The sequence below is a fragment of the Saimiri boliviensis genome, chromosome 4, assembly GCF_048565385.1.
Source record: "Saimiri boliviensis isolate mSaiBol1 chromosome 4, mSaiBol1.pri, whole genome shotgun sequence".
Taxonomy (NCBI): domain Eukaryota; kingdom Metazoa; phylum Chordata; class Mammalia; order Primates; family Cebidae; genus Saimiri; species Saimiri boliviensis.
The window spans coordinates 24,210,344-24,234,651 of NC_133452.1; the positions used below are offsets into that span (position 1 = coordinate 24,210,344).

The 24,308-nt window shown below is 34.7% G+C and overlaps 1 protein-coding gene across 3 annotated transcripts in view; it reads left to right on the forward strand.

Moving 5' to 3' along the window:
- Positions 1–24,308, forward strand: part of EPM2A (EPM2A glucan phosphatase, laforin) — a 93,903-nt gene that overhangs the window by 42,827 nt on the left and 26,768 nt on the right. For all 3 annotated transcript variants that reach the window (XM_074397318.1, XM_039467912.2, XM_039467911.2), the window contains exon 2: positions 3,216–3,390. In XM_074397318.1, the coding sequence (XP_074253419.1) occupies positions 3,216–3,390 (175 nt within the window). The remainder of the gene's footprint in view (positions 1–3,215; positions 3,391–24,308) is intronic.

The window sequence follows — 24,308 nt, forward strand, 5'->3', positions numbered from 1 at the left end:
AAGAAGATGATGATACATAAATAATTGTTCTTGACCATTATGATTTATGAATATTTGAGCTTTTCAATAATTATATTTTTAATAGGTAATTCAGTTGTTGTAAGTCAATTGTACTGACTAATGGGAGCCATAGATATTCTTTTATTAAACTAAAAAGTAAACACCTGCTCCTAGTAACTAATCCAGTTACCTCAAAACAGTTGAGTATGGTAGTTCCCCTCTATCCAATTCCATTTTTTAGAAATAACCACTGTTAACAGTCCGATATGCACCCATCCAGTTTTTAGTCTGTGTTTACACTTTCAGTCATGGTCTGCCACTTCACTTAGTCACTCCTACTTTTATTTTCCAGCTTCTCTTTCTATTCATGCTTTGTAAGTTTATCCTTCTCTCTCTGGCTATAAAACATTGAAAGACGTTCAGACTTCGTTCTAGAACTTTTTTCTCAATTACTATTGTTTATCTTTGTGACTCATCTATGTTCCTATTTCAATTACCATTTACACTCAAATTACTCATATATTTACTTTTCTAGTTCAGATTTCTGGTCTTAGTGTCAAATCAGTAACTCCAACTCTCTGCTAGATGACTCCTTTTGAATATCTAAAGGGCACTCCAAATCCAACATTGCCAAAACTAGATGGATGATCTTTCCTTACAGCCTCTTTCAGATTTTACATCTCAGTGAATGGTACCACTGTATATTGAATTATATTCACTAGTGGCTTAGGAGTCATTATCGATCCCCTTTCATCTTCACCTTTCTTTTCCAATTAATTATCAAGTCCTGTGGTCTGCATAATCCTTTCAATATCTGTGACTGATCTTCATCATCAACTACCTAGGCCAATATAGTAGTTTCTTAAATGGACTCTCTGCTTCTGATTGTTCTTGAATTATTTTTTTACTCTGTAGCTAGAGAGGTATACTCAAAATAAAATCTGGTTATGTTACATGCCTGCTTAGAATATTTCAAATTTTTAATTGCTCTTATGATAAATATTGGAATTCTTAACATGACCTAGCACAGTACCTGTCTCAATAAATACCTGTAAAAGAGTAAAAAAACTTATATGGTTTATAGTATTTTATATTAAAATACTATTAGTATACACATGCATCTCTGTATGCATCTTTCTTTTTTCTTAGAAATATTTCTGTTGGATATGTTTCTAGAAGTGAGGTTGCTAGTATAGTTTGGTTTTTATCTATTAAATATGAAGGTTAATAGAGATGTACTGCAGTGCCTTGTAGTTGTCAAGAAAAAAATCCATTAAGAGCAAAAAGAGGAGACTGATCTAAGAAGATCAGTAATGATTTGTTAAGGGAGTCATCCTTTACCTTCTGTCTGATGGAAGGAGTTATATCTCAAAGAAACACCAAATAATTTAAGGATTTTTTGAGAGTTTATGCTAAGAAAATTTAGCTTAAATATTTTGTAAGACAGCAAGGAGCAAAAACAAATGTATCACATTTTTGTATTCATAACAAATGTGATTTATTTCTATAAACCACTCATGCATTTAGTTTGCTTATATATTTTTCTTACAGTGTAAGTAGGTAGTATAAAGAAAGGCATGGTTTGAAATGGGATAATAAAAAGGTAACAAAATAATGTATGAATTATAATTTTTATAGAAATCAAGGTTTACTAGTATCTAAGACCATTTGGGGTACTGCAACCTATAGTTTATAAGCTATTGGTTAGCTTATAAACAATAGAAATTTATTGCTCACAGTTCTGGAGGCTCAGGATCCTAAGATCTAGGCATAACAGATTCAGTGATTGGTGAGGACTCACTTTCTGGTTCATAGATGGCGACCACTTGCTGTGTCCTCACATGGTGGAAGGGAGAGAGGGGTTTCTTTCAGCTCTCTTTTACAAGGGAACTAATCGCATTTGTGAGGGTTCTTCTTCATGACCTAATCATCTCCTGAAGGCCCCAGCTCCTAATACCAACACTTTGGGTGTTAGGATTTCAACATAAAAATTTTGCAGGGGACAAAAACATTCATACCATAGCAACTAGTATAATTGATACTGGGCAGAATCATGAAATGGGCAAATAATATTTTCAGAGGTATGTCTCTGCTTCCTTTGGTGCATGGTCCTGGAAGGAAGATGGGTGTATCTTTGTGCATATGACGTCAGCAGGGAGCAGCACAAAGGCATCAGGCACCCAAAAGGTGGGGGACTAGGAAGGGCAGTTTGCTACTACCTCCACACTACTAGTTCTGTGACCTTGGGCAAACTAGTTAATCCCTGTAAGACTTAGTTTCCTCATTTGAAAATAATAACTGTTTTACCTGTAAAGTAGATTGGATGTGATCATTTGTTTTATTACTTGTTAATGCATTTATTTATATTTATGCATTTTTTGCTTGAGCTGATACTGAAACACTTTATTTCTAATTTTAGTCATAAATTTACATACCAGAAAGATAGAAGTGTATATATAATACATGGGCATTAATAACTTTAAAAACTTTTTGTAGGAGCTTCTAAGGCTGCAAAATGATTCATAATGGCCTCTTAGAGCACCAAGAGGTACCATGAAGCTCTGAAAGAGTTAACATGCTTTTTATAACTCATGTACTCAAAGGTACTAAAAAACTCTGATTTTCTTTTTTTTTTTTGAAAAGGATAAATATTTTTATTTTGTTTCTATAAGTACATGAGAATAATAAATGTGAAATTTGGCATATGACTGGCACGGTGGCTCACACCTGTATTTTTTTTCAATATATATATATATATATATATTTGTTGCATTTTAGATTTGGGGGTACATGTGAAGAACATGCAAGATTGTTGCATAGGTACACACACACAGCAGTGTGATTTGCTGCCTTCTTCCCCGTTACCTATATCTGGCATTTCTCCCCATGCTATCTCTCCCCAACTCCCCACCCACTGCTGTCCCTCCCCTATTTCTCCCCAACAGACCCCAGTGTGTAGTGCTCCCCTCCCTGTGTCCATGTGTTCTCATTGTTCAACACTCGTCTATGAGTGAAAACTCTGATTTTCGTAAGTAACTCTTTACAGATTCCCACTGTTCTGTCTCTCACCCTAGTCTTTTTTCTTTATACCGAGATGTGTGCATTAAGCAGCTTTATGCTTATATTCTTCTTGCTGTTAATTTTGTATCAGCCACTTTGAGGGTGTTTAAGCAAAACACTGATTTAATGCTGTTTATCATTTCTTCTTGTTCTAGGCAATGGACCTCATCATGACCGTTGCTGTACTTACAATGAAAGCAACTTGGTGGATGGTGTTTATTGCCTTCCAATAGGACACTGGATTGAGGCCACTGGGCACACCAATGAAATGAAGCACACAACAGACTTCTATTTTAATATTGCAGGCCATCAAGCCATGCATTATTCAAGGTAAAAATAGTGCTGTGTTTATAACCATAGAAGTAGGACAAGAGGTAGCATTAGGACAATGGAAATATTTACTGTGTTCAAAACTGCAGTGTCTCACTTTGGAGGAGTCTATAGACCTGTAGGACTTTGAGGAGATAATTATGGTGAATCAGTGTCTGAGCTCTTCTGGGTGTAGATGTGGAGGATTTTTCAATAGAATTTATTAAATGCATACCCCAACATCAACATATTTTGATCACATAGTAGCTAACCAATCTCTCTGTTTATGAAGTGCATTAAAAATAAAAACTGCCCTAAAATAGCCTAAATTAGTATTTATATCCTTTATGCTACTGACTACCAGTGAAACAAAAATGGGTATTTCCTTATAAAATCTTATTCAGATAAATATGTGTAAAAATACAGACAGAACTAGATTGTATGTGATTATCTGCTTTATTATTTGTTAATATTTTGATTTATTTGTTCATTTAATTCCTAAACCAGGACTTTATGCCATAATAAAAATTCCAACACTGAAGAGGTTGCTAAATAAAAGCTAAGGCTCATTATCCTTTTCTCCTTTCCCACTCATCAGAAGTGATTATTTTTAACCACTTTCTGGTTAGTTTTTCTGGAGATCAAATCCAAATCTTAAACAATGTGCATATACTTTGCTTGTTAATGTACCAGTTTAAAAATAGCTATTGATTCCCCTCTGTTACACATAAGAAATTGACCTCTCTCATACTTGTCCTCTCTCCCGACTCCAATCCCTATCAGGCATATTTTGAAAAGTTTCATTGTTACTTACATCATACAAATTCTGTCTTAACCCATCAATTTTTCACAGTGTCTCCTGGTATCCTACATTGTAAGAGCAGAGATTTTTTTTTTTGTTGTCCCTGTAGTTTTTTCCACATCTACTTCCACCTACTAACTCCTGCTTTTAAATTAGTTTTATAATTTCAAAGCTTATAGAATTTACATTACACTTAGTAAATGTCAATGTCTTTCACACTGACTATTTAAAATTTAAAAGCAATTGCCAACATTTAAAATATTATGTAAGCGTTATTTACTGTAGAACTTACAGTGTTTATACCATACACAAGGAGATGTATTTTCATGTTCTTAAAGAATGTGTTGTTTTGAATACGACATATAATTAATATAAACAGTTGTGAAGGGTAAGAGAGAGAGAGAGAGAGAGAGAGAGAGAGAGAGAAAATGCAGTTTCCCAACAGTCCCAACAGTCTTAGGAAATTAATACTCCTTTTGAACATATCTTTCTTTCAAACTTCTGGTAGATGTTGGCTTTGCTGATGGGTCGTATGCACGGAGTGAGGGAGAGAGGACTTAAGCATGCCTTGTGGTTTTATGGCCTGAGCTACTGAATTAATGGTGTTGCTGCTTACTGAGATGGGAAAGACTGGGAGATGAGCCATTTGAAGTAGGGATTGAGGTAAAAGTCCTACTTTCGTTATTTTTTGAAGTGTATGTTAGATTACAGGAAGGAAATTGATTTGATGTCAGAAATTTGAGGGAGAGGTTGGAAATAAAAATGTAAAATTGGGAGTTATCAAGACATAGATGACTTTCGAAATGATGAGTCTAGATGAGACAATAGTAAATGAGTGAAGTATAAAAGAGACAAAGAGAAGAAGCAAGAGTACAACTTAGAAGTCTAGGAGAAGCAGAAGATCCAGAGAAAAGTAGGAGAAGGAGTACCTCTTGAGATGGTCTGACATTGAATGAGGATGTGTTTATGGGTTCTTTTAAATTAAACCACATTTACTGAATGAACCCTTTTATTTGAAGACTCATGTCTTGGGCTCTAGAGATATTTTCCATTGTATAATTATTTCTTCCCCTTGATTACCTTTACTCTTTGTCATTAAAGACACTCCTTAGATGGATGTTGGACCTGTTGGATTTATATTTTACATTTATCATCTTTTTCATTGCTTTATATTTTGGGAGGCTTCTTTTTTTCCAATTCAACTACCAATTATTTTTTCTTAATTTCAGTAATTGTATTCTTAATTTTCATGGACTTTTACTTACTCTGTTATTCACTTTTTGCATATTAGTTTGTTCTTGTCTATAAACGAATATATTCATGAATCTTTCTTAGAACACTAATACGAGTTATTTTAAAGTTCTCTTCTCTTACAGAAACTATCTATTTTTCTCCTGTTTCAATTGTTTTTCATTCATTTTGATGTTTCTGTTTTTGTGTTGTTAATGTTTTACGTAACATGTTTCTTCATTGTTCATATTTAAGATGTGAAAGATTAGGTTGATTATTGCATATGGCTGTCATGAGTTTCTTCTGCTATTCCTGGCCAGTAATACCTCTGAGAGGTGTTAAGGGCAAGGTGTGCTCAGGTGGGCAGATCCTATCTTTCTCAACAGACTCAAATCAGACAACCCACCTGGGTACTTCCTCCACCTTATCCTGAATGAAAAGACAAGGAGGGTCTGTTGTGGGGTATACCTCTCACTCTGAGAGCCTTTGCTCCCTAGCAGATGTTTTAATTTCTAAAGTGTTTCTTCAGCTTCAAGTACAGTATCAAAGCTGTATATACAGGTGAGAATGAACCTTAGTTCATGTACTCAACTATGCAAGAAAGCTTACGTTTCTTTATTTTTTTTAAAGCAACTTAGTTTTACATCCAAGTCTCTATTCTACTGAATCCTCAGGTAATTCAACCTGTTATCCACTGCAGGTATAAAAATATCTATGCTTATAAATAATAATATATTAAAATGTATGTATATTACATATTATATATTAATATAATATATAATATGTGTGTATGTATACCTGGAGTATAATATATATCAAATCTGATACACAAACACACACACACACACACACCCCAAGTCCTGGGAATCTTTATTTTTTAACATCTCCATGTGAATTTTACATGCATGAACAGACAGTAGTTTAGAATAAAAAAGGAGTATTTTTATGCACCTTCAGTTGTTTTAGTGTAACTCCCTTTAAAAATTCCATCCATAATTCACCTTCACATGAAACTGGACAAGATGAAAATCTGAATTCAGTTTAAAAGAAAAGAGTCAGAAAGGCATTTATATATTTCATTATAAAATTGAAAACATTGAATTCTATCTGTTTGCCATGTTCATCTGAAAATGTATGTGCTAATATTTTTTGTGAATTTATCTTAGCTGCTGAAATAGATATAGACAAGTAGATTATATGTTTGAGCATATATACAATGGAGGCATTCAAACTCAACTAAGAATTTGTAATTACAAACTCTCACTCTTTAGTTTGAATATAGGAATGGACTTATTCCTAGAATTTTTTTTTATGGTTGAGATAAATCATATAAGAATGGAATTGTCAGTATCCTTTATGAGGATAAGGCTTTTTAGAGCATATATATCTAATAATTAAATGTTATAGAATAGGATAAATGGTAACTTCATTTATTCGGTAAGAATTGTATGGATTACTCTGTGCAGCCCATGTTGAGTGCTGAACCATCAGCAATGAAGAGACATGATCCTTGCTCTCATGGAACTTATCCTCTAGTGGAAGACAATATATAAACAGCTGTAATACAGTTAAATAATTGCTGTAATGAAGTTATATAGGCAGTGTAAAAAGGGACAGGAAAAATCTTTAGTTCAAGAAAATCTTTGTGAGGATGTAGAACTTGAACAGAAATGTGAAAGATTCTTTTTCTCAGGAAATTTGGGAAAGGGAATTCAAGGTAAGAAGAATAGTGATATGGTTTGGCTATGACCCCACCCAAATCTCATCTTGAACTGTAGCTTCCACAATTCCTATGTGTTGTGGGATTTGTGATTTATCTCAACCATAAAAAAAAAATTATAGGAATAAGTCCATTCCTATATTCAAACTAAAGAGTGAGAGTTTGTAATTACAAATTCTTAGTTGAGTTTGAAGGCCTCCATTGTATATATGCTCAAACATATAATCTACTTATCTATATCTATTTCAGCAGCTAAGATAAATTCACAAATAATCTTATCACATACATTGTCAGATGAACATGGCTAACAGATAGAATTCAATGTTTTCAATTTTATAATGAAATATATAAATGCCTTTCTGACTCTTTTCAATGACCTAATGGGGGGTAATTGAATCATGGGGTTGGGTCTTTCTCATACTGTTCTTGTGATAATGAATAATTCTCATGAGATCTGATGGTTTTATAAGGGGGATTTTTCCTGCACAAGCTCTCTCTTTGCTTGTTGCTGTCCACGTAAGATGTGACTTGCTCCTCCTTGCCTTCTGCCGTGATTGCGAGACCTCCTCAGCCATGTGGAACTGTGAGTCCATTAAATCTCTTTCCTGTATATATTACCCAGTCTTGGGCATGCCTTTGTTAGCAGCATAAAAACCGACTAAGACAAATAACAAGTGCACATGTACAGAGGTGTGAGAGAGCAGTCTTAGGGTAGCCACCTAATTTTCTCCAACCAGGATGCTTTGAGAATAAAATGAGGTACTTTATAATTAGCCTGAAGAAGAGATATAAAAATAGGACTTTACTGGGAATACCAGGACATATGGCAACCTAAAGAACATGTCATATAAAAGAGAACATTCTGGTACTTGTCGATATTTAAATGCGTATGTAAGCTGAGAAAGACCTGTCTCTAAAGAGGGATTACAGATATCCTATGATAGAAATTAGCACCCTTTACATGGTATGATTTATCTAGAGAGTTTTATGTGCTACATTTTAGTTTTTGATTTTTAGCCAAGGTATACATACGCGTGTTTAAAGAATAGATCAGATTCTACAAGTTTTATTATGAGAAAAACAGATCTTTCTGCCTATTCTTTCCCCCACCCAAGTTCCCCCAATTTTGTCTTTCCACAGGCAACCACTTTCATTTCTTTAAGCTGATTATTTACTACTTCACTTCAGGTAAATTATACATAATATGATTATATTGCTACTGTTTAGTTTTAGATCTGGGTATTATTTATTGGCTATACAACATGAAATATGAAGATCTAGCTCTCTTTTCTTCTCCTCCCACATCCATCCTATTGTTCAGTCTTCCCAATATAGTAATACCATATTTTTCATGAGATTAGTATTCCACATGTACATTCATATGGCTGTGTAAATGCTATTTAACATCCAAAGAGTTTGCAGATGTTTAAATTTCAGGATTGCTATTGAGAAGTCAAAGCAATTATGCCTCCCGATCCTTTTTGTTCATATGTTTTTGTATTTGTTTTTACTTCTGTAAATGAAGAAGCCTGCAGAATCTTTTTATTTCTAATAGTGTGAAATTCCATTCTTGGTATGGGCCCATTTTATCCATTTTGCTAAGCTCTCAGTGCAGAAGACTTTAATTCTGCAAAAAAGTAAAATTCTTCAATTATTTCTTTGACAATTTCCTCCCCTTTATTTCTGGAATTGCTATTACTGAAATATTGGATCTCTGGCCTGAGTTTTCCATTTTCTTGTCTTTTATATTTTGTATTCCTTCTTTTCTTTTTAAACATTTTTTCTTATTACTCACACTGCTATTTAGTTTTGTGTTTCTGCTATTATTTATTTTCAAGGAAAATACGTTTGAGTGTCTTACAAATAGTATTCTGTTTTTATCGTGGTTAGATTATTTCTAGGAAGACACCAAGAATTATTTTTCTATTTAAAAAATAAATTTCTTTTCCTGATGTTGTTTTTATGTTTTACAAATTGTTTTAATCTATTTTTTCTCTTCAGTTTGTGTCTATAGCTCACATTAGAGGGTTTCCTCAGGTGCATGAAAATTCTTAGCTCTTGGCTTCTTTTTAAGTGTGGGAGTCAAAAGCACTGATTAGCGGCTCTGAGCACATGGGTGGTTGTGTGACTACATGATCCAGCTGCCCTATTTAGTTGGGAAACCTCTGGTATCAGATCTTTAGATCTTTCCTTCTATACTGCTTTTATTCTCTGGGCAAGACTGCCAAACTCCTGCTTGGAGGGTGAAGGTCTGTACTGGGACCTGAGCATGGGAGGTTGGCTGAGGGAGTCTTTGCTTCCAATGTACATAATACACTTACTTCCTCTGTTTTTAGTGTGGCATTCCTTCCTTGTGCCAGGGTTCCCCCAGTCCAGAGACTTCTTTAACCTTTTCAAGAGAATAAACCTCCAGTCTTTTGCTAGGGTTGGGGAGGGAAAGTTTCCCAGCTGAGGAAAGTATAAAAGTGAATCTGGAATCTGGTTGCTTCTTAAACAGACTTTCAACTAGTTCTTATTTCCTTTTCTCATATCCAAAAGTACCTGGTGGCACCCATTTCTGAGCCTGCTGGGGATTCTGTAGTATCATTCTAGTTGGTTCTCACCATTCCCTACTGCAGGCCTTTGGACTTTGTTATTTGTTTTAACTCTGTTAAATTTTTCAACAATTAACCAATTGCCTTCCAACTTCCATAGTTTTGTTGTTATCGTCTTTTCATTTCTGTGATCTTAGGGGCCTATGTTTTAAAGGGATTTGGGGAAAGAGTCAAGAATTTGGTGAAAGGTCCTAGAGGTGTGGAATCAATTTGTGTGCAATATAGTTAAACTGAAATAAAGTATTCAAAATGTCTAATATAAAACTTGGTAAATAGCTCAATAAATATTAAATTCACAGTTAGCTTGTACTCTGTTTCTTTGACCCAGGTAAGATTCTTTCATGCTAGAATGAGATTTTAAAAATCAATGTGCATTTTCATATTCAGGCTACACTTAGGACCAAACTACACCTCCCTCTTCAATAGAATTATTTTTCATGCAAAAGAATGAATATTGGCATTAAAGGACACCTATAGCTAACTTAGTGAGATGATAGTGGTTAAGGACTGTAATTTCTGTACCTCGAAAAGGCTTATTACCAATTAAACACACTTCAAGAGGCATAAATTAGATTTATGAATATCGCACATCACACTCTTTCAAAAATGTTACAGTTTAGAAAATGTAAAAGCATGTTTATACTTTTAACTTCTTTGGCTCAGAAGGAAATTCTATACAGTAATTTCTGAAACTCAAAATTATTTTAAACACTGGAACAATAATTTTGCACATTTAAAAATACAATTTTATCTGGAATTATTTTTAATGAATGTAATTAATTAATTTGGAGACTTGGTAAGGAGCTAGGGTTCTAGCCCCAGCTCTCTCACTTACTCCTGGGTAATCTTGGAACAATCCTGTAACAGTTCTAGAAATTTTAATTTCCTGAGTTGCAAAGTGAGCTGGTTGAACTAGATGACTATTAAAAGTATAGTTCTGGAAATAACTAAGGTTAATCCCTGATTAATATCAATGTTAATTTCAAAAGCTAAGGCTTATATCACATTTTGCCAACATGTAGTATTGACTCACAATGACGCTACTCCGTATCAGCTTCCCTGCTTTCAGATCCAGTGACCAAATGCCTGGATTTCAGTGCTGCCTCAAGGTGGTCCTTTCCCTCATTTTTGTAGCTTAAGACATACATTCAGTCCAACTCTACAGCAGCTATATTTGGAAATACACATGTTTTATAGCCAGTATATAAATGACTTTTAATAAGTATGTATATGCTTCTTGTATAATCATAAGGTTTTTTTACATTACTCACATGTATAAGTCAAACTTTGACAAGAATTTTTTTGGAGTAAACAGAGAATAGGCACAGAATTCTGTATGCAGTGGGACTAATTCCGTATCCCTACTACTGTAGTTCAGAGTCAAAACATTACTGGGCAAAGGAGGAAACTAATTTCAATTGGTATTTACATCTGATTCAATGATTTGAGATTCTTTTAAACCTTGAGACCAAGATTACAGTTGTTCATGCCAGTGGGAAAGGAAACAGACATGCTTCTCCTTCTTGTTGAATTCTTCTGATTGGGGAATGATTTTAATTGAGTATTAACTGGATGTGGCAGAGTTCTCTAAGAGTACCTTTTTTCTATCTGAATAAGGCTGTTCATGTGGTCAATTTAATTGCTAGATATCCTCCTTTTCTTGTTTTAGAAATATATTTTTATATAAGAGAAATATTTAAATATATTAAGCAAAATATATATTTTATATCATATATGTCATTATTTTAGGATGATTTATTTTCAGCACCATATCAAAGAATATTAGTGATAGATATTAGCATCCAAATGGTAATATGGTCTAGTGCAAACATATTCCCTTAATTCTTGTTGCATAAGAGTCATTGAAAACCTATCAGCTAAAGTGTGTGAAGAAATAAATCAGTTTTGGCTGATGGTGCTGTTCTGGAATCAGTACAATTGTAAAGGAAGCAGCTGGATTTTTGTGCTGCCTTGTGTATTATCAACAGCATTGTTATTTAAATTGTGATGGAAATGTTTAGACCCCTGGCAAATGAAAGGAAGATTGGCGAGGAGAGGGCTGGACTGCTAGATCTCAGGTTGTCACAGGAATGGTGGTAAACAAGAGACCTATTTTATCATATAAATTAAGCAAACTGGATTTATTGTAAGTCATGAGTGTTGTGGGTAAAATATGGCAATTTTACTATAAAATAAGGAATTTTACTACAAAAGGGAGCAGAGCAATGAGGGAAGGTTAGAAAGGGCAAGGAAATTCATAACATGGGAGCCATGGCAGAATATTTTCATGTTAATAAACATTATACCAGAGAGCAGAGAAAAATGAATGATTAAGAAGAGAAAGGAGAAAACTGTAGGAGCAAAATCTGTTTGTAAGCATGAAGTGAACTGAATCAAGAGAACAAATGATTCATCCCTGGTCCCAGGAGGAGGCAGAGAACTTGGGCATGGATCCAGTAGGTTGAAGCAGCAGTGAGAGCATGTGGAAGTTCAATTTTTGAGGCTCTTTTCTTGGTGAAATAGGAAGCAAGGTCATCAGATGATAATGAGAAGAGAGAGAAGATTTAGGTTTGAATGAGATAGATGGACTGGGTGACTAAGGGAATATAAATGTACTGACTCATGAATTTTAATTTTTATAAAACTCTTCCAATTCCAATATGACAGTGGCCATAACAACCAAAGAAGAGTTATTCTCTCTTATTAAACGACTACAGAAGACAGAATATTTTTGACAGGCTCAGCTAGCCTTTTATCCAGGGTTTTCTATGTGACTCTAGCCAGATCAGAAAGAAGTCTAAGTAACATGCTAAACTGGGAACTTGGCAGACTGGGAATTTTACATGATGTTTTTCAGTGCTAGAATTAAATTTATTATGCAAACCATTATGGAAGGTCCACTTCTGGAAGCCCAGCTGATTATATTAGGGTCAGTGAACACATCAAGGAACATTTATATCTTGTTTTCAGAAGGTGTATTTAGGTCACTTTGCCATTCATTGATTATGATTATTTAGATTGGCTTCAAATGACTTGTTTCTTAGATCATAGTCTCCTCTTTGACAGAACAGCTGGGAAAGATTATCAAACCCTTAGAGGAGGGTTTAGTTAAAAACCAGTAGTTAAAATGCATATACTATTTACCAGGTATTAGAATTAATGTTGCTCTTGACTATTTTTATATCATCAAGGCCCTGTTATAACTTTTCTGTTCACAGACTGCTTTTGAAACATGAACTCTTTATTATCTTGTTTTGATAAGTTGTAAAATGTCTTTCCTGTCCTCCTCTTTCTAAGTCCTTTTAATTTTTCTCTTTGGATGTCATGAAGACTTACTGTTTTCCAAAGAAAACAAAGCTCAGAGATACAGTGAATGTGAAAGAACCATTATGATAGAGATCAGTGATCATATGCGTTGACCAAAGGTACTCAGCCAGATTAATGGTTATTTACAGTCGATGGGGTTTCAAGAGCCATTCTTTAACCTAGGTTAATCAAATCAGATGCTGTGAATTAGGTCAAGAAGGAGTAAAAAGAGTAAATCAAATAGAATAAAAGTTGGAAAATAGATTTGAACATTCAAATGCCTAGTTTCAAAATACCTTTTTATGAGATTGTTTAACACCATTCCCTACTGGGAAAGAAAAAAAAAAACATGTAAAAAGCTGAGCTTAGAAGTATCATTCTGATTATATACCATGTTCCCAGTATTGTATTATGTACTGTTAAAGTTTTTCAACTTAAAGTGAAATTAGATGGTGTTCGTTTTTCATCACAAAGGTGTTCTTCACTTTTAGAAAGGATTTCCTTGCATTTAAACAATTTCACTCTTTCAGGATAGAGCAGTGGGGTGGGATTTCTCTTTAGCCTGAATTAATAATAGCTGAGGCATGATTTTGTTCTGGTCACTATGAATAGAAAAAATTAAAAAGTAGAAAAAGCATATACTCAAAACTCTTTACAGTAATGCACACTTCAGTTAATTCACACTTCAAAGGTGAATATGAAAAGTTTAAATACTGAAATTTATGGCCTGGTGAATTGCAGATTGTGGAAGGGGATTTATAAAGCTTTGGGAATGCACCTCATCTTTCAGGTTTTGCCCATTCTATGCCACCCTTTCTTCTTTTCTTCTCTGCCGTTGTCTTGATTTCCAGTCTCCTTCTCTCTCAGACCCTCACCCTACTTTGTTTTTCAGGGCCTCTGCTGCTGTATCCCTCTCTAGCCACTCTGTCTTTTCCTGTCCACTCTTCCTATTTTAATGCCCTTTCCCCTTTTCTTTACTATCTTCATGATACTTTATTAACTAGCCACAATACAGGATTGAAGTCCAAGTCTAAACACATATTTACAACGTTTTGTACTGTCTGTTCTAAATATTTTGATTAGGTGACTTTGATCTGTTTTCATTCTATTCATTCAGCTATTTTTTAAACATTTATTATTTTATTTTATTTTGAGACAGAGTCTCTAGCATGAGACTATTAGCTTCTGAAGAAGAGACTAGGCCTTGTTTAACTTTGTACCCTAATATCTAATCCAAAATAATTCCTCAGGTATTATTAATTCAGGCTGAAAAGAGATCCTACCTCATAGCTCGATCCTGAGAATGTGGACTTAGCTAACTGTTAGGGAAAGCAAAGTGAAGAATACCTTTGTGATAAAAACAGAGCCAGGCATGGTGGCTTACACCTGTAATCCCAGCACTGCTAGAGGCAAATATGTAATACTGTGAAGATCTTAATATCATTGTTAGAAGAAAAACTTTAGAAAAATTGAATTTAACAGAGTTAATTGAGCAAAGAATGATTCACAAATCAGCTCTCCATCTCCCACCTGCACTAGCGTGCAACCAGAATAGGTTCAAAGCGACTCTGCGACATGGTTGGATGGTATTCATGCATTAAATAAAAAAGCAAAATCAAGTATAGAAAATGGGGTAAGGTATAGAAACATCTGAATGATTAAAGCTCAGCATTTGTCCTGTTTGAACTTGTTTTGAACAGCTGGCTGCCTGTGTTGGGCTAGAACTCTGTGGTTGCTACAAGAGTAGGTTACAGTCTGTTTACATGTTTAGTTAGGTTACAGTTCACTAGGCATGGAGAAACCTTTAAGCTAAACTTAAAATATGTAATGAGGCAGCTTTAGGCCAAACTTCATTTAACAAAATTCAGTTACTTTTTTCTTCTCTGTGATTTTTCAACTTACTTTCTTTAAGTGATCTCTAGTTTAAATCTTGCTACATCTAGTATGTGACTTGCTTTCAAAAATTTAGTTAACATTTAATTTTAAGGAACAATTATTTTTAATAAAGGGAGAGTCGGTGGTACTTAAAATTTTATGAAGCAAGAAAATTAACAAAGATTGTATTTACCTCAGACTCTGATTTTCTCATCCTAATAAAATCTTTTCAATAATTATACTGTTGAAGTATAGAAAAAGCCTTCTGGGTAAAGTACAATGCTGCCTTAAAATTGTGCTTTAGATTTTTGTCATTATTAAAAAATAAAATTTGATAGAGTATTGGGTATAGGACTGTTGCCTTGCACAATTCCAGAGAATATGATTCATATGGTAGTTTATGTGAATCCTCCCACCCCATCCCACCCCATCTTGTGGGAAGATTGGCTAGGTAATAATTTTAGACACCACACAGAAAGTTAGTGGGGATTAGAATGTTTGGATTAACATTTACTTGGAAATTTTATGGTAGATTTTTTTTGACCCAAGACATAGGAATAGCTACTAGGAAATGACCTATATTAATCATTTTTAGTTTGTAAGTCAAGTGACTGATACTGCATCACATCTCCTTTGGAACAGTTTGAATGAGTTAACACCTCTTATGTCATTTAGTTTTCATGCATATCCAACTTCATAGCCTGAAAAGTCTTTTTGGAATTTGTTAATTCCAAACTTTAGGAAAAATTATCTAAGCCTAAGAAACAAATATTTATAAACACAATAGGAAAATGGCGCTTTCACAGTAGAAAAAAAAATACAGAAAGGCAGCTAATCCATTGACAAGACTGTGAGTAAATTTAATTAAAAATCAAAACTAGTTTTGAGATATCAATTTTTTTTATTGTACTTTAGGTTCTAATGTACAACAGATCATGCAGGATTGTTGCATAGGTACATACATGGCAAAGTAGTTTGTTGCCTCCATCCCTCTGTCACCTATATCTGGCATTTCTTTCCATGTTATCCCTCCCCAACCTCCCTACCCCCCATTGTCCCTCCTCTATCCCCCCAAAAGACTCCAGTGTGTGATGTTCCCCTCCCTGTATCCATGTGTTCTTATCATTCAACACCTGCCTATGAGTGAGAACATGCAGTGTTTGATTTTCTGTTCTTGTGTCAGTTTGCTGAGAATGATGGTTTCCACATTCATCCATGTCCCTACAAAGGACATGAACTCATTGGTTTTTTTATGGCTGCATAGTATTCTGTGGTGTATATGTGCCACATTTTTCTTGTCCAGTCTATCATCGATGGGCATTTGGGTTGGTTCCAGGTGTTTGCTATTGTAAACAGTGCCACAGTGAACATACGCATACATGTGTCTTTATAACAGAACAATTTATAATCCTCTGGATATATACCCAGTAATGGATTGCTGTGTCAAATGGTATTTCCATTTCTAGATCCTTGAGGAATAGCCACACTGTCTTCCACAACAGTTGAACTAATTTATATTCCCACCAACAGTGTAATAGTGTTCCTATTTCTCCACATCTTCTCCAGTATCTGCTGTTTCCAGATTTTTTAATGATCACCATTCTAATTGGCATGAGATGGTATCTCAATGCGGTTTTGATTTGCATTTCTCTAATGACCAGTGATGATGAGCATTTTTTCATATGTTTGTTGGCCTCATAGATGTCTTCTTTTGAAAAGTGTCTGTTCATATCCTTTGCCCGCTTTTGAATGGTTTTGTTTGTTTGTTTGTTTGTTTTTGTAAATCTGTTTTAGTTCTTTGTAGATTCTGGATATTAGCCCTTTGTCAGATGAGTAGATTGCAAAATTTTTTTCCCCACTCTTTTGGTTGCTGGTTCACTCTAATGATTGTTTCTTTTGCTTTATAGAAGCTCTGGTGTTTAATTAGATCCAATTTGTCTATTTTGGCTTTTGTTGCCAATGCTTTTAGTGTTTTAGTCATAAAGTCCTTGCCTATACCTATGTATTGAATGGTTTTGCCTAGGTTTTCTTCTAGGTTTTTATGGTGTTAGGTGTTATGTTTAAGTATTTAATCCATCTGGAGTTAATTTTAGTGTAAGGTTTGAGGAAGGGGTTCATTTTCTGTTTTCTGCACATGGCTAGCCAGTTTTGGCAACACCATTTATTAAACAGGGAATCCTTTCTCCATCGCTTGCTTTTGTCAGGTTTGTCAAAGATCAGATGGTTGTAGATATGTGATGTTGCCTCCAAGGCCTCTGTTCCAGTATCATGCCATGCTTTTTTGATTACTGTAGCCTTATAATATAGTTTGAAGTACCAGGACCATGCTGTTTTGATTACCATAGCCTAATAGTATAGTTTGAAGTCAGGTAGTGTGATGCCTTCAGCTTTGTTCTTTTTGCTTAGAATTGTCTTGGCTATGTGTGCTTTCTTTAGGTTCCACATGAAGTTTAAGGTGTTTTTTTTTTTTTCCCAGTTCTGTGAAGAAGGTCATTGGTAGCTTGATGGTGATAGCATTGAATCTGTAAATTACTTTTGGCAGTATGGCCATTACCCTGAATAGACCAATAACAAGGGCTGAAGTTGAGGCAGCAATTAAGAGCCTACCAATAAAAAAAGTCCAGGTTCAAACGGGTTCACAGCTGAATTCTACCAGATATACAAAGAGGAGCTGGTGCCACTCCTTCTGAAACTATTCCAAACAATACAAAAAGAGGGAATCCTTCCTAAATCATTTTATGAGACCAACATCATCCTCATACCAAAACTTGGCAGAGACTCAACAACAACAAAAAACTTCAGGCCAATATCCATGATGAACATAGATGCAAAAATATTCAATAAAATACTTGCAAACTGATTTTGACAGCACATCAAAAAGCTTATCCATCACGATCAAGTAGGCTTCATCCTGGGGATGCAAGATTGTTTTAACATATGCAAGTCTATAAATGTAATCCATCATACAAACAGAACCAAAGACAAAAACCACATGATCATCTCAATAGACACAGAGAAGGCCTTCGACAAAATTCAACAGTCCTTTATGCTAAAAACTCTCAAAAAACTAGGTATTGATGGAACGTTTTTCAAAATAATAAAAGCTATTTACGACAAACCCACAGCCAATATCATACTGATTGGGCAAAAACTGGAAGCATTCCCTTTGAAATCTCACTCTAGACAAGGATGCGCTCTCTCACCACTCCTATTCAATGTAGTATTGGAAGTTCTAGTCAGAGCAATCAGGCAAGAAAAAGAAATAATGGGTATTCAATTAGGAAAGGAGGAAGTCTGATTGTGTATTTAGAAGACCCCATTGTCTCAGCACAAAATCTCCTTAAACTGATAAGCAACATCAGCAAAGTCTCAGGATACAAAGTCAATGTGCAGAAGTCACAAGCATTCCTATACACCAATAACAGGCTAACAGAAAGCCAGATCAAGAGTGAACTCCCATTCACAATTTATACAAAGAGAAGAAAATACCTAGGAATACAACTAACAAAGGATGTAAAGGACCTCTTCAGGGAGAACTACAAACCACTGCTCGAGGTTTGAATTTTAAATTTAGAAAACTGCTGTGGCTTTTCCCTACTCTAACTTATAAAAGCAAGATATATATATATGTGTATATATATAAAAATATGTGTGTGTATATATATGTATATATGTATCTTGCTTTTATAAGTTAGAGTAGTGAAAAGCAAGATATATATATGTGTATATCTTGCTTTTCACTACTCTAACTTATAAAAGCAAGATACATATATACACACATACATATGTGTATATCATAAAACATGATAGAAAACATCATATAAAATCTTGCATATATATATAAAACCAAGGTATATATATATCATGGTTTGTGAAATAGCCTTAAAAGGCATATGTCATTCTATAGTAGATATTTTGTATTGTTTATTAACTTGAATTTTAATGAAGATAACTTTCATGTTCTGCTGTTACAGAATAAGACTGAAATAAGATCCTTTGGTTGTATTTTAAATGAAAAGAATAGGAAAAGCATGTACTGGGATTTCTGCTTTTAACAAAAACAACTAAATCTCTGATAGAAAATGTCTGAGACTTCTAGTAATAGTAATGAGAGGAAGAAATAATAAGTTTAGGAGCAAAAGTCCCATCTATTGTGCTGTAAATGGTGAATCCAAACTACAGATCCTCATTAAAAATAAACAGCCCGTGAATTTAACAAATGCTATAGAGTGTAGAACAGGTCAGTCATTGAATGGAACATACCTATACATACAGTGCAAAATAAATAGATGCTAAAGAATGACTGCATGTGTGGAGAGATCCAGACAGTATTTACTATCCAATTTGGCTTAAAGTATTTTGTTGATGTGACTAATTTCTTCAGCTTATTTAAAGATACTGTCTTGGGCTGTTTTCTTGCTAATGCAAATAGCTTTTTAGGGGGAAAATTAAAATAGTAAATATAGAGTGTACGTAAATGTAGCTAGCGTTTTGAGAAAAAAGGAAATGAAGTTTTATTTCAGACACTTGAGCAAGCAGACAGTCTTATCATATACTAAGCTGATGGGAGGTTGGTATTATCAGTTTAAGACAAAGTTGAAGGGCAGTCCAAAGAAGCACATCACCTGAGTGCCCGTAAGTCTGAGTTCAGTAGATGCTGGGGACAGAGATTATAAATCTTCTACTGTCTTAAAAGTGAAATGACAGTCTTTTGATTGGAACATGAAATTGGTCCTTAAAATGAACTTGAAAATCTTAACACCAGGCTACTATGTGTTCCTAAAGTTCTAATAAAAATCTGCCCTGCAGCAGCCTCTGACTGCCGTTGACCAAAGACGTTATTAGAAAAATGTCACTTGTATTGAAAGGCACATCTATTATTACAGAACAAATAATTAAGAGTGACTAGCATAGAAGATGGAGGAAACTGAATCAAGAAAATAGAGAAGATTTCAAATGAAAGAAGACTAAGGTCAGAAAGAAAAACTAAGTAGAATCTAATGATGAGAATAAAGACTGTCAGTTAAATAGGAAGAAGAGCTTTTGTAAAAAAAATTTACAATGCATGCCTGGGTAAAGAATCAGAAGGATTAAATTTTCAAATGAAAAATAGGAAAAAATGATGGGCTTATTTTTTCTTTATTGTAATTTCTGGCTATTCAAATTTTATTGTTGATCCTAAATCTATTATTGAAATTCTCTAAAACAAATTCTGCCCAAAAAAATAAACATAAAGCCAAGAGAATTTTTTTTTTTAGTAGTACATTTTCATTTATAAGACTGGACAAATTCCATACCGCCAGGCCATAAAGGAATTTAAAAGAGTCTCGTAGATCAAGAATTTTTCCAGGACTTCTAGTACTGTACTTGGTGTTCTGAGAATCAGAAGGTAAATAGATATGCTGGGTGAGAAAATCATCCCATTCAGCCTCATACAACTCCTTTGGCAACAGCACTATAATCATGTCAACTGTTTTCTATGACGTTGACATCATGTCATCATTGTTGCCAGATCCTGATATTGATCAAGGCCTCTCTCTAATGCCACCTCCTCTGTGAATCCTTCCCTGGTAATGAAGGTTGAGATCTTGTTTGTTTCATTCACTGTTGTATGCCAAATCTCAACTTTGCTTACCCAGTATTAAAGTCATTTAATGATGCATGTTAATTTTTCCATAGAAAGACTTTATGTTAGTCTAGGTGAGCCCTAGACCCACTGGGGTGGTGAGGTTTGCAGGAGTTGGTGGTGGGGATGTGGACTGCTGGAGATCTCACACCCTTTTTCCACATTGCAGAGGCTCTTTGGGCTCCTATCTGGCCTGAGCTGGCTTCCTGGTGTCCCTTTCCTTCCGTGTCTCCAGTGTTTCCTGTCACTTCCCTGTTAACTCAAGTGTTCTCTCTTAGATGCTTTGTTCAAAGTGTGGTTAGCTACTTGCTAGTTTAGTTTTTCTTTGTGGAGGAAGTGAGTCCTGGATGCCTCTAGTCAGCCACCTTGAGACTTCTCTTTCTGTGGCTTCATTTTTATCATCATTATAGATTTTTGAAAACTAAAGATTTAATTCCTTTACTCTTGCATATTAGTAGATTTCTTGATTTGCTTTGAACATTTCCATTTTAAATCTTGCAGAAAAAATAGGTCTTAGAAGTGTCTTCAGATTGCATTTTTGGATTAAACCCCTAAAGATATCCAGTAATAGAAGTAATACATCCTCAGAACACTTTCCCAACACTAAGAATTAAGCTTATTTCCTGCTTTATGATATAGTTAATTCCAGTGTTACACATTTATGTATGAATAAACTTACCTTAAAAGCAACTTTTGAATAAGTGAATGCTAGTGCTCTTTTATTTTCCTTTTTAAGTTTCCAGTATATATCCTTTTGTTTCTTTGGGACCATTTCAATAGGAAAAAAACACACAAAATATTTTTATCTATGGCAATCCATGAAGAACTTAAAGCTTTAGGGATGTCTAAAGCCTGACAAGCAACATCCTCTTCAGGTACCAAATTTCTCATGAATTTTGGCCCTTTTGATATTAAATTATTATTTAAAAAATAATTTTGTTTTATTTATTTTATTGTACTTTACGTTCTGGGGTACATGTACAGATCATGCAGGATTGTTGCATAGGTACATACATGGCAAAGTGGTTTGCTACCTTCATACCTGTATCTGGTATTTCTCCACACGTTATCCTTCTCCACCCTCCCCCCACTGTCACTCCTCTAGCCCCCTGACAACTGACCTCATGTGTGATGCTCCCCTCCCTGTATCCACCTGTTCTAGTTGTTCAACATCTGCCTATTAGTGAGAACATGCAGTGTTTGGTTTTCTGTTCTTGTGTCAGTTTGCCGAGAATGATGGTTTCCAGATTCATCCATGTCCCTATGAAGGACATGAACTCATCGTTTTTTTATGGCTCTGTAGTATCCCATGCTGTATATGTGCCACATTTTCTTTATCCAGTCTATCATTGATGGACATTTGGGTTGGTTCTAGGTCTCCACTATTGTAAACAGTGCCACAATGAACATATGTGTGCATGTGTCTTTATAATACAACAATTTATAATTCTTTGGGTATATACCTAGTAATTGGATTGCTGGATCAAATGGTATTTCTATTTCTATGTCTTTGAGGAATCGCCACACTGTCTTCCACAATGGTTGAACTAATTTACACTCCCACCAACAGTGTAAAAGTGTTCCTATTTCTCCACATCCTATCCAGCATCTGTAGTCTCCAGATTTTTTAGTGATCACCATTCTAACTGGTGTGAGATGGTATCTCAATGCGGTTTTGATTTGCATTTCTCTAATGACCAGTGATGATGAGCATTTTTTCATATGTTTGTTGGCATCATAGATGTCTTCTTTTGTAAAGTGTCTGTTCATATCCTTTGCCCACTTTTGAATGGGTTTATTTGTTTTTATCTTGTAAATCTGTTTTAGTTCTTTGTAGGTTCTGGATATTATCCCTTTGCCAGATGAATAGATTGCAAAAAATTTTTCCCATTCTGTTGGTTGCTGGTTCACTCTAATGGTTGTTTCCCTTGCTGTACAGAAGCTCTGGAGTTCAATTAAATCCCATTTGTCTATTTAGGCCATTGTTTTTGGTGTTTTAGTCATGACTTCCTTGCCTATGCCTATGTCCTGAATGGTTTTGCCTACGTTTTCTTCTAGGGTTTTTTTATGGTGTTAGGTGCTATATTTAGATTTTTAATCCATCTGGAGTTAGTTTTAGTGTAAGGTGTCAGGAAGGGGTCACATAAAAAGAAATTATGACTTCTACCTTTCAAATATTATTTTAACATCATTTTAAAGTTCACTTTTTCCTGAACTTTTTGAAGTTAAGAACCGTATCTTATTTACCTTTGTATCCTTGCAACCTAATTCAGTGCCTGGGTGAAGAGTAGATCCTCTAAGATTAAAGAGCTCTTTGGAATTTTTTTCTCAATCATAGAAGGTACACACAAGTAACGTTAAACATACTTAATAGCTACAATGCACTTCTCTAGCTCCTTTGGACAATATCCAACATGTACAACAATAGACATTTGGGCATTTTAATAGATATTATAGCATATAATGGTCATAAACCACTGGAAAAGCCAATTCTGCTTTTATTTCACAGCAAAATCATGCTGTTTGAAATAAACAGGATCCTGCAACTTATAAAATTCTAGATTTGCTACAGCGTCAACAAAGCATGATGTGTGTTTGCTTGTGCTTGCACATGGTTGCACACACAAATTCAACAAAACCAGATCAAAGAAAACAATGTGTGCAGTCGTGGGGAGTGAAAAAGTCACTCACAGTTGTAAATAATGTACATTCAAGAAGCTGACAGTCGTGGGCAGGAAACGGACTTATGACCAAATATTACCATTGGTGGCAAAAGCCCAAATTCGTAGAAGTTTGACTTTATACAAGTAAAGTAAGAGAATCTGGAAACACAGAAATATTAACTAAAACTTGAGGAGCTTTGAAAAACAATTGTATTGAAATACGGGACTAAACCTAAGCAGAAATTGATTTTGTGTTAATATTAGCAACTCAGTAGACAGTTATCAAGCCATCACATAAACTCTGGATTTTATTTTCTTCTTACACTTTCTTTTATATAAGGAGAAAGTGGTATCAGTGAACAGAGTACTTATACCTACAATTTCTGTGGAAATAATGGAGTTAGAATCTAGGTCAGGTATCATGAACTTGACAGATTTAAAGCTCTGTAGGCAACTGAGAATTTTGGTTGTACTTTCAAGTATGGCAGTTCAAAACTTTTTTTGTATTTTCTATAATCAAGAACATTTTCCGTAACACAGAAAGTTAAATTATTATGTTTTTATTTCTGCTGCCTAGTCCTGAAATGATTTTCTGCTTGTCTGTGCTCTTTTACAGTATTAAGATTGCATAGTCTGTGTGGAAAATCTTAAAATGGACACTTAAAAATATATATCACTTGATCAGCAGGTATACAGTGAGTTCTGAGATCAGGACAGTGGAAGATAAAAGAAGTTAAAGAAAAGCGCTCTGCCTTACTGGAGCTTACCATCAACTTAAAGTGATAAGGCATTAAGGCCTGGCTATTTCAGCAGGAAAATATATATTAAATAAGACTAGACAAGATCAGAAGAGTGCTTAGGAGGCCACGTGTGGTACACATCTGTGAGAATTAATTCTATGTCTCAACTTGGCTAAGCCATGATACCCAGATAGCCAGTCAAACATTATTCTAGTGAAGGTGCTTTTTAGGTGAGAATAATATATGAATAAGTAGACTTTGAGTAAATCAGAGTATACTCCATAATGTGAATGGGCCTCATTCAATCAGTTGAAGGCCTTAAGAAAAGACTGACTTCCCCAGAAGAGGGAATTCTGCCTGCAGACTGCCTTTGGACTTGAACT